The 10,981-nt window shown below is 53.0% G+C and overlaps 1 protein-coding gene and 1 long non-coding RNA gene across 2 annotated transcripts; one reads left to right on the top strand and one right to left on the bottom strand.

Moving 5' to 3' along the window:
• Positions 1 to 220: 220 nt before the first annotated feature.
• On the bottom strand, positions 221 to 5,984 carry ZFP36L1 (ZFP36 ring finger protein like 1). Its single transcript, XM_027569831.2, has 2 exons — positions 5,437 to 5,984; positions 221 to 3,032 (listed from the first exon to the last, which is right to left on the bottom strand). The coding sequence occupies exons 1-2, from the start codon at positions 5,491 to 5,493 to the stop codon at positions 2,073 to 2,075; spliced, it is 1,017 nt and encodes a 338-aa protein (XP_027425632.1). The 5' UTR covers positions 5,494 to 5,984; the 3' UTR covers positions 221 to 2,072.
• Positions 5,985 to 6,120: 136 nt separating this feature from the next.
• LOC118357053 lies at positions 6,121 to 8,299 on the top strand. Its single transcript, XR_004820122.1, has 2 exons — positions 6,121 to 7,652; positions 8,104 to 8,299. It is a non-coding gene; the product is annotated as an uncharacterized LOC118357053 (long non-coding RNA).
• Positions 8,300 to 10,981: the final 2,682 nt, after the last annotated feature.

Raw genomic sequence — 10,981 nt, 5'->3', positions numbered from 1 at the left:
AGAACCAACACACTGGGAAGATAACAGAGAAATGCGGGCTCCTTTGCAATAAATTTCCATCCCATCCCCTCTACACTGAGACTTCCGGCACCAACAGAGGGAGGAGGAAAAAAAACCACCAGTGCCCCTCCTCCTCCCCAGCACCTGCGTCCTATACAAAGGACAAACCTACAGGCAAAGTAAAACCACAAACCAAGTAAAACCAGCTTCACCATCCGTGTTTCTTGAAAAAAAACGGGGTTTATTGATTTTTAAACTGCAAATAGTCGTTACAAAAAGTTTTTTTTCTTTTAAATAAATTCACACAAAGAAAGAGAAATAGAAAGCGACGGTAGTGACCAGCAAGAGGAATAATAATTACATTCATCTTAATGTGTGTGCCAGTTCTGTTTGCATTAACATTAGAAAACTCCAAAACCTGGAATCCAGAACCTCAAATCTGCAATCGGAATGTCTTGAGATGGGCACGTGGAAGTCAAAGGGTTTCTTTTTTTTTTTTTCCCTTTTAGAAGCCATACATAAAAGTTGTTTTCCTTCTGTACTGTCACAGAACTTTGACATACATTCTCAGTCCTAGCTGTGAAAAGGCCTAAAGAAGAAGAAACTCAATTTGCAGTCCAACACAAAGGGGGGAAATTTCTAAAATAAATAATCCAACAGTTTTTTGCATTTTTTTAAATTAATTTTTCATTTTTTTAAAATAAAATAACCAAAAAAAGTGTAAAGTTACAAAAAATGTCGTTGAAGAATAATATATTAAAACTGTGGAAAAAAAAAGGAAAAGACACGTCACAAAATTTTAAGATTAATATGAAGATCATAATTTAACATAAAAGAATATATTCTATGGATTTGTCATCCCGATAAATATGAACAAAATTAACAAAAAAAAGCATAGTTTTGGCAATAAATACGTTTTGATAAGTTAAATAAGCTTTTTTATATTGATGTGCAGTGACAAGCAAAATTTTTGCTCTCCAATTTCTGAAAGTTATATGAAGTTTAAAACCCAGGGAAAAAAGCATGGCGTGAGTGCTCTAAGGATAGACCTACGGTATTCTAGAGCAAAAACCATTAAAGCTACTTCTACAGGAAATCGTTTTACACAGATATTGTATGTGGAATGAATACCATTAACTGCTCACCCCTTACATGTTTTTTTAGCTTTTCTCTCATTTTTTTGTTATTTTTTTGTTTAAAGATGTCACATATGAACTGGGGAACTTTAGCACCAAAATCAAGTCTCTCATAGTCCATCTAGCTTCCCCATCCTCCCCACTTAAAAAAAAAAAAGAAGAAAAGGAAAAAAATTAAATCACAAAGTCCCACTTATGTCACAATCTTCATCCACTTTTTCAGTCTTCCTTCCTGTAGACCTACACGAACCCAGGCAAGATTAGTCAACAGAGGTTCAGGTCGGGAAGAAAAAGGTTTTGAATGTCAAGATAGGTTTCCCCAAAAACCCGAGTCTGGCAACAACTCTCCCAAGAGGGGTGTGGGGGTCGTGGGGAGAGGGAGGAGGAAGTGTGTGGGAGGCTGAAATACGGGAAGGTGCAGTTGGGTCGCCAGTGGAGGGAGCTGCTGGTTCTGGGTCCCCTCCCCCTCCCCATGGGCAGAGGCTCCGGGAGGCCCACGGGTGCCCTCTGGCGCTGAAGAGGTAATGTAGTCACAGTGACAAAGTTAGATTACAAGGCACTAAATTGCTTCTGTAAACTGTTACTGCTTTTTCTTTTGTGATTTGGCACTTAAGGCTTAAGCCGGGGGCGGGCGGGGGAAGGGGGGAAGGCATCTACTGACAAATATGGGACTTGTCTGTTATGCGTGGTAAGTGGGCTATAAAATCGAGGAGGGGGGGTTTCAAGCCAGAGGAAGCTATTGACAAATTGACTTGTCCTTATGTTGGGGGGGGGGCGGTTAGGAGGGGGGAGAGGGAGGGGGCATTCCAAGGTTCTGGGGGAAAGGGGTTGAGCTTAACCTTGTTAATGCAGGGGTTGTCGGGAATCATATGGGTAGGGAGGTGAGGGTAAGGATGGGAGGGGTGGAGTAGGCAGGGGGTCCCTCCCTACCCTGGTTTAGTCATCTGAGATGGAAAGTCTGCTGAAAATGGGCAGGCGTCTTGAGTTGTCCAAGGTGGGGGAATCAGAGCCACTGTGGCTACTGCTGGAGCTGCTCAGATAGCCCTCCTGGTCCGAGAGCGAATCCTGAGGGCTGGGGGGAGAGTCAAACATGTGAGGGGACTCGGACATGGGCCGGAAGAGGAAGGTGGTTGGGGAGCCACCCCCAGGCAGCCCCATGCTAGGGGCAAAGAGGCTCGCCAGCTCCTGGCTGGAGAAGGCGAAGGGGTTATTGGTGCCATCTGGCAGGGTGGGTGAGCCCAGGAGGTCATCAGCGCTCAGGATGGGGGGTGGGGTGATGGATGTGGGGCTGTCCAGCAGCCCCGTGGCAGCGGCGGTGGCGGCGGCACTGGGAAACCCCGCAAAGCTAAAGCTATGCTGGAGGCGGGGACGGTCAGCGGAGAGGTCCCGGGCCCCGGCCAGGGCACGGCGCTCCTCGGCGTTGTGGATGAAGTGGCAGCGGGGCCCATATGGGCAAAAGCCGATGGTGTGGAAGGTGCGGCACAGCTCCGTCTTGTACTTGGGGTGACGGGTCAGACTTCGGAGCTCGTGGATGCCATGCGCGAACTGGCACTTGTCCCCGTACTTACAGGCGCCGTTCTCCTCGAAAGGCCGGCACAGCTCCGTCTTGTAGCGGCTGGAGTTGACCTGGCCACTCCCCGGCTGCTTCTGGGTGGGCAGCAGCCGCTCGCCCCCTTCTGAGAAAGAGCGGTCTCGGAAACGGCTGTCGCGGGAGCTCAGAGCTGGGGCCGGCTCGCCCTTGAGGCTGCTGAGGAGCTGGTTCTGGTGGAACTTGGAGCTGGGCAGGGTGACTGAGTGCCTCCGGGGGAAGCCCCCACCGGCAGGGGTGCCCACCGCCTTCCTGTCCAGCAGGCAGCCCCCTGCACTGGGAGTACTGTAGTTGAGCATCTTGTTACCCTGGAGGGAAGGGAGGGAAGAGAGCGTGGTTAGTGACAAAGGCCATCCACCAGGGCCAAGAAAGGGACCGCTAAGGGCAGCCCCTCCACAAGCAAAAATGCCCCTTGTGTCTCTAAGGAACCATCTCTAACTCTGTCCTGGCAAGCCCCTCCCACTCCTCCCCCTACGACCAGTCACCTAGCTTTACTTTGGCCCCCTACAGAAGAAACCACAAAATCCCCACTGGTATGAAACTGTTATACATGCAACCTACTCCCTGCACACCCCTGGACTGTGCCCCCACATCCTGTCCCCAAAGGTACCTCGTTCATCCACAAAATCTAACTTCTTTACCTCCCAAATAGATTCCTCAGCTCAAAATATCTCACACAACTCAAGACTTCTTCTCCAGATTCCTCTTCCGCCTAACAAAACCAGGTAAACCTCAGGAGACTATGAGTACCTCCCTTTTAATCAGTCCCGCCTTCATTAACCACACACACACACACACACACACACACACACACACAACCTGCCCTAAGACTCTCCACTTCCTCCTTCAGAGGTGTTCCCTTCCTTTGGCAACAGGTTTCCAGACTGCCTTTATCTTGCTGAGGGGTGGGGGAGAGGAAGGGGGCAGGAGAAATCCTAGGTCAGGGGTGGGGGTCAGGGCCAGGAGAAGGAAGGATGGGATTCCTAAAAACAAAATGCATCGCCCCATGCTTGGGGAAGGGGTGCCTTCTACAATCTCCCCACCATTCTCAGCCTACCCCACCCCCTCCACTGGGAAGATGCCTTTGCTGTTAGTCTTCTGGCTGCAAGGGCAGGCTTGGATAAGAGTGCCAGTGTTTAATCTTTAACGCAAAGCTGCAGGTGGGAAGGAAAAGGAAGGCACCAAATCCCCCCACCCGCCTCCTAGTCAATAGTGGATTTGGGGGGAGGGAAGCAGAGCCACCACAAACAGGTTTCTGTTCCAATGGGCCCCTGGTCACCTGCCCAATCTGTACCCAAGGTTTGGAAAGGGTGCAAGCCAGGGACCTGGGAGTTGGCTCTCAGCCCATGTGGGTGTCATTGTGCAAATTCTAAAGTTGGTCCCTTAGGATCAGCTGCAGGGGATCGGGAATCTGTAACAGCAACCACCCCACGGAGCGGATTACAGGAACCAAGTTGAGAGCCGGTTCCCAACAATAAGGTTCATTTAAAAAGTCCTGTGGGGGAGGGGGTGTGTGTGCAGAGGGCGAGAAAAAGAGAAATAGATCAAAGAGCGAGAAAGCCAGGAAGAGAAGGAAAAGTGCAGGAGAGCTCAGGGAGCCGCCAGGGCAACAGGAGTCTGGGAAGGCGCAAGGAGGGAAGGAAGCTGAAATTCAAACTTTTTTTGATGTTGCTCTTCAGCTCCTCGGCCTCCCTGCACCCCAGCCCTGCAGCCCTGGGGCCCTGGAAGCTGGGCCGACTGGAGAAGCAAGCTGAGAAAAGAAAGCGACATGACCCAACGTGTTTAAAAGAAGGCAAACACTTTAGCAATTAAAAGTAGCCTAGCAGCTCCCCGCTTTCAAACTGGGGAGAGGGAGCGAAAATAATTTAACATCCATTGGCTTTTGCTATGTACACCTAAACCACACTCCTGGAACATTCGGTATTTAAAACCTGCTTTTTTTCCACACCGGCTGGCAAGCTACACCACTTAAGGAGGCCCCATTAAATCCTTCCTCGCAGAGCCCCTTGAGCTCAGGCCGGCATTTTGTTGTCGAGTCCCCCCACCCCCTCGGAAAACAGGTAAAGGGGTCAACCCTAGTCCCATTTTCACCCCAAAGTTTGCAGCACTGTAGGCTATCACAGAAGGAAGCCCCACTGCAAACCCTTTTGCAACATCCTTTTGAATCACAACTCTTGGCCTTTTTCTCGCAGATTCCCAGCCCTTCCACATCAGAGGAAGAAATCTCCCAGCAAAGCGTCCTCCCGAGACTCAACTTCCCCAAGGGGAGCCCCTGCTGATCCCACAGGCTGGCGGTGTGGCTGGAGAGACTCGAACCCCTCCCGGCGGCGGAAGACCCGGAGCGCGCACCGGGCAGCCCTAGCAGATCAGCGAAACCGGGCTCAAGCAGCACATTAGGGACGACAGAACCACCACAAAACTGCCCCAGTCCGCCAATGCCCCGTGTCCCCAGGGCAGCCCCGCCACTAAAACTTCGCCCCCCAAAACTCTGGTCTCCAAATGCCTATGCAGTCGCCGCTAGGACCTGTTGAAACTCAGGGCGGAGAGCGCCAAATTCCTTTAAACTGGGGGGGAAATGAGGCAGAAAAAAGACCCATCTCGCCTAGCCTCCTCTCCTCCCTGCTTCCCAAGACCTGAACTTTTGGGGGTTCTTTCTTTAGGCAAAAAAGGAAAAAGAAAACTTGGAGAAGCAAACCCTCCGCCCCACTTTACCTTGCATAAAACTTCGCTCAAGTCGAAGATGGTGGCAGACACGAGGGTGGTGGTCATCCTGGGCGCTCGCACGGGGCAGGGATGGGGATCTGGTGTGTCGCGAAGGTCTCGGTGCGGGGAAGGCGCAGCCTCCGGCTCTCCGGTCTGGAGTCCCACACGCCTGCTCCCGGCGCCCCTCGCCTTTCTGACTCTCCTCGACCTCGGCGCGCGAAGCCCAATTTATAAAGTTCAGATTTGGTGGGCTGGGGGAGGAGGAGCTTTAAACTTATTTAAATGAGGAAGAGGAGGGAAAAAAAGTTGATTGACACTGAAGTTGAATCAGCCATGCGGTCAAACTCCGGGGGGAAAAAAAAAAGAAACTTTCAAAAGGAAGAGGGGGGAGGGGAAACGAGGAAAGAAGCCGAAGAAGAAGAAAAAAAAAAAAAAAAAACCCAACTGGGAGCCGCGCACAACTTTTTTTTCTTAAAGAGGAAAAGTTTCGAGTCCGCTCGCTCGGCTACCCGGCGCTTGGGGCGCCCCTCTCTGGGGCCGAGCGGCGCGAGGGGGAGGGGCGCGCCCCCCCTTTGTCAGGCTGCGAGCGCGGCTCTGTGACATCACTCATTCCACCCTCTTCGGGGTTCTTGTTGTTGTGTTGTTGTTTTTTTGTCGGGCAGGAAGGCCGGCTCGACTTTCTCTTTTTGCAAGCGGGAGCAGAAGCCGGTCCTTAGCGCCCGGGCTGCGGTTTCCATCTTGAGCAGATCTCCCCCTGAAACTTCTCCAAGTGCCCCCCACAACTTACTCTTTTCCCGAGTTCTCGTCCTCATTCGGCTGCCTTCCGCAACCGGGCAGGGCCAAGAGATCGGGAATTTGGGACGGACAAAGCATTCAGGTCTAGGGGTTTCGGGTTTTTGTTTTGTTTTTTTCAGCAGGACGTGGCGGAGGTAGAGTGGTGGGGGAAACTAGGGAGACTTTTTCTCCGGGGATGACCCGGCCCGGCGGGGCGAGCGCAGCACGATTTCGCGCGCCGCACGCGTCTACACTCTCCTGCGCTTTGCAGCCGGACGGCGGGGGCCGCGGGGGGGGGGGCGCGCGCGCGCGGAAAAGACCACCGCCCGGGCCGATTACTTGTTTAACAGGCCTGGGAGTGGGATTTATTTCATGCGTCCAACCTTACAGTTTTTCATAAAGAAAACCCGAACCCTTATGAATGCCCTTTCCAGTCTGCCCCCCCCCGCCCAATTAAAAAAAAAATCATTAACGCACAACTTTCCACGCGCGCTCTGAACTAGGGGGCACACACACACCCCTAGACTCTTGAACAATGAAAAAAAGTTACTTTGGCAAGAATGAAGGTAAAGAAATGGGGGAGGCGACACTTTTAACTTTTTGTTGCTTCTCCCCCGCCCCCACGGGAACGGAACATATGGCTTGTCACGCTGTGCTGTTTTGGCGGGATGGGGGGAGGAGGGTATGGGACCCTCGAAACCGAAAGCCCCCCCCAATAGATTACTTCTTTTAAGACTGTTATATATTTACTGTTAGGTTCGGATGCCTCTCCATCCACCCGAATAAAAAGTTGTTAATGTGTCGCCCACGGTCCCCCGGGTGCTGGAGCGAAGACCCAGGCGGAAATCGCGGGGCTGTGTTTCTTTCCTATTTCCCCGCGTGCCTGGCCGCCTCCTCGGCCCTCGCACGTTTCTTCCCAGCACTCGAGGCCGCCGGGTCTGTTATGAAACCCCGAGCGCTGAGTGGCTAAGAGCGGGTTCCATTGCGATGTAATTAGGTCACCCCATTATGAGCACGTTTCTTTGGAAAGGACAGGGCGGGCGGAGCAGAGCGCTCCAGTCGCGCTCTCACCACCACCACCCACCCACCCACCCACACACACACGCATTTTTATTACATTTCTGATGTGTTCGTCAACCTCCGAGCAGACCCAGGGAAACCTTCCAAATCACAACGAAAGGAACCGGTTGTTTTTCATCTTTGCGAAACACACAACTTTTGCTGCAGCCATGAATCTACGTGATCTCAGCCCGATCTGCTTTTATTTGGCCCCTCAGACTTAAAATGATGGCCCCCGTTTTTAACCCGGCTGCTGCCCCTTGCCTTTCCTTCTGCTGCCGTCCAGCCTCCTGTTGCTCCCCCCCCCATCCCATTTTTCAGCTTTTCATGAAATCTGGCAAGCGCCATAAAGGGAAATAACTTCCATCCACCTTAATTTAAATCATACAAGTGTAGGTTTCTTTCTTAAAGGGGTGTTTGCTCGCTCCTTTCCCCAGCTCCAAGAAGGGGGGGGGGGGGCTCGTGCAGTTTCTTGGTGATGAGGTAATGAGTTCCAGATTTCAGGACAGAGCAGGCTGCGCGTTAAAACCACAAGATTAGTCTGCGTCCTGATGTGAAGCTATTTCGTCTTTTTATCTCCCTCCCCCTCCACCACCAAAAAAGGCCCATTGGTCTTTAACTCTGGATGGTTCGCGAAGCTCTGCTGGGGAGACGGAGGAGGGGTGGAGAAGCGAGGGAGAAGGGGGCCCCCGAGCGGGTGGGGCCGCCTTCCCGGCCCCAGGCCCGGCCCGCACCCGCTGTCCCCCCGCGGCTGCAGGACCGGCCAGAAGTACCGTCACGCGGCCCCGGCGCCGCAGGCTAGCTAAAAATGCTTTTTTTTCTTTTTCCCCCCCCCCCCAAAAGAACGCCGATTCCTCGAATTTCCTCCGCTTTTCCAACTCCCGGCCGCTGCTCCCCTCCCCCCGCTCCCGGGGCGAGGGCTCCGCGGGGCGGCGGCCTGGCCCGCTCGCTCCGGAGTTGTTTACCGGCCCCGCCGACCCACCGAGTTTGTTCCAGCTCCCAGAGCCTGTCTCTATAATTAAACTCTTTTTTAATTGTCGGGTTGAAACGTCATTTCGGGGACTTTCCAAGGGTGAGGGAGCTGGGGGGAGGGAGCGAGCCTCCTTAACCCTTCGCTGACCCGGCGGGCCGGGGAGCCGCGTCCAGCCGGGCCGAGGAGGGCTGGGAGTCCGGGGGCCCGAGCCGGCGCGCCTCGACCGGACGTGCTCTGCAGGTGCCCGATGGCGGCGGGGATGGCCTCGAGCCCCGGCCGCGGCAGGAAGCCGGGCAAAAGCCGTGCGCCGCCCTCCCCGCCTCCTTCGCCAGGCAGTCGGCGCTCGGGTTCCTAACTCGCGCCGGGTCGGGAGAAGCCGCCCCTTCACCTGCACTGCCGCTTCCGACCGGGAGGCGATCGGCCGGGTCCCCAGTCTAAGGCCCGACTTCGGGCCCTCCCTGCTCCCTTGGAGCCGATACCCTCTCGAGGAGGGGCTAACCAGGTATTTTTGGCTTGGGGGTGTTAGGTTTTGTTCAAGGAAGAAAGTGAAAGTCCTCGGAATTAGGGGAGCGCGACAGACATATTCATGGGCCAGTCTGGACCGTGGGCGCACCTCGCAGCAGGTGAGAGAGTGGGGTGCCGAGCCCCTAGTCGGCCCGGCCTTGATCACCGTCACCAGCACGCTCCAAGGCACCCCTCCCTGGGATCCCCTCCTGGCCCTGGTTGCAGTACAGGACCTGCCATTCCAGAGCCCTTTGGCTTCAGGTCATTTGCATAAACCCCCAAATTCTTTGGATTGGGTCTCGCCCTGCCCCCCCCACCCCCCAAATTCTTCTACCTGAGACCCTGGGACAGCTGCAAGGTCTCTGGATTAGAGGAGAGGGAGGTAGGGACAAGTGCGGCCTGAGAGTTAGCCTGGTTTAGAGTTCACCTGTAGTGCGGGTGGAATGCATATTCCTCTCCTTGGACCCAGGCCCAGTGAATCAGATGCTTTGAGGTGGGATCAGGAATCTGCATTTTTAGTAATTTCCTGCTAGTGACTCAGATGTTAGGGGTTTGGGAATCATTGGTCCAAGACTTTGAAGTTGGGCCATCTGGATCCAAATCTTGGCTCTGCCATTTTCTAGCTGTGTGACTTTTCAAGACCCTGACCAAAGCCTCTGTTTTCTCATCTCTAGAATATGGATAATAGTCCTGCCTAAAACTGGCCGATAAAGTGCTTAGTTTCAAGCCCAGCAGAACCCTTTTATCTGCCTAGCCATTGTATGTAAACTAAACCATTCTTGGGGGCCTTATTACACCACAAAACACCTTTGGGGGAGTATTCACTTTGCAAAAGGATTCTTCAGTATAAACATCCATGAAGTGGTCAGCTAACACCTTTGACCACTGCTTCACCTCCTCCTTTCTTGCCTGGGCCTGCCTAGGGACACAAGAAAGCTGCTGAGTTTTGAGCCACCTAAACTTTGATGGGAAGCCCAATTCTGCCAGCGAGTCACCAGTTGCACAACCTCGAGCAGGTCCCTTAGCCTCTGGGATGGTGGGGAGGGTTAAACTCTTCCAGCCAGTGCTTAGCTCAGACAGCCCCTTGCCCTCCAGTCACTCCCAAACTGCTATAGCAGCTGCTGGTGGTTGCTGCACACCCCTCCCTGGGGCTTTGCTCAAGAGGTTCTTCTGTGGGGATTTCAGGCAGCTCCCTGAGCAGGCAAACCGCCTCTCTCCCAGCCGTGCCACTGCAGCCTACAGCACTCCAGCCTTCTGCTGCATTTTATGGGAATTACCTGTTTATTCCCACTGGACTAGGAACTCCTTGAGGATGAGGGCAGCTCTATTACCTGGGCCTCAGGAGTAGGTCCTGAGTAGGTATGCAATACATAATACATTTTTTCAGTCATTACTGAACCTTGCCATTGCAACCACTTGGACATGTTGGTTACCCTACATTTGGCATTGGGAATAAAAGGACCACAGAGGTTCCAGCAGTGGCAGAAAGGGAGGGCTTGGGCTCTGCCACAAGGGGAGATGGCAGTCTTAGCCCTGGGAGGCTCAGAAGGCCAGAGCTGGTCATTCAGGGAGGCTGGGTTTCCGCAGCTCACCCAGGGCATGTTCTGTGCAGCTGTTAAGAGGTGACAGAGTCTAATGGAATGAGCACTGGTCTAGGAGTCAGGACTCTGGATTCTAGAGCTCCTTTGCTTCTAGTTCAGTAGGTCATTCTCTACTCTGGGCTTCCCTGTTCTGCTCTGTAGATGGAGAGCGTTGGGCTGGACAGGTGGTGCTCAACCATCACCCTGAGCAGAATTATCTGGGGAGGTTTTAAAACTATACAGATGCCCTGTCCCACCCCATCCCACCCCACCTCCAAAAATTCCACTTCAGTTGGTCTGGGGTGAGGCCCAGCATCTGTATCTTCAAAGCTCCCAGATGATTCTATTATGAAGCCAGAAACACTGGATTTGTTATTTTAGAGCAGTAGTTCTCAACAGGCGGGATTTCACCCCCCAGTAAACGTTTTCGCTGTGTCTAGATACACTTTTGGTTGTCACTATTGGGGGAAGGAAGGTCAATGCTATTGGCATCTAGAAAGTAGAGTTCAGATACCCTGCTAAACATCCACACAGCAGCCCCCACAACAAAATGTATCTGGCCCAAAATGTGAATAGTACCCAAACTGGGAAACCCAGTTTTTGAGGTTCTTTCCAACTCCATGATTCCTGCTGTACTTAGTTAGGCTCTATCCCCATCTCCTAC

This window comes from Zalophus californianus, chromosome 6 (genome assembly GCF_009762305.2).
Source record: "Zalophus californianus isolate mZalCal1 chromosome 6, mZalCal1.pri.v2, whole genome shotgun sequence".
NCBI classification, from domain to species: domain Eukaryota; kingdom Metazoa; phylum Chordata; class Mammalia; order Carnivora; family Otariidae; genus Zalophus; species Zalophus californianus.
This window is presented reverse-complemented; position numbering and strand designations above follow the sequence as displayed.

Excerpts from the sequence above, each read along its gene's own strand:
- ZFP36L1 (XM_027569831.2), bottom strand. The coding sequence starts at position 5,493 with ATGACCACCACCCTCGTGTCTGCCACCATCTTCGACTTGAGCGAAGTT. Across the intron at positions 3,033-5,436 it reads TGAGCGAAGTTTTATGCAAG|GGTAACAAGATGCTCAACTA; the intron begins GTAAAGTGGGGC and ends CCTTCCCTCCAG.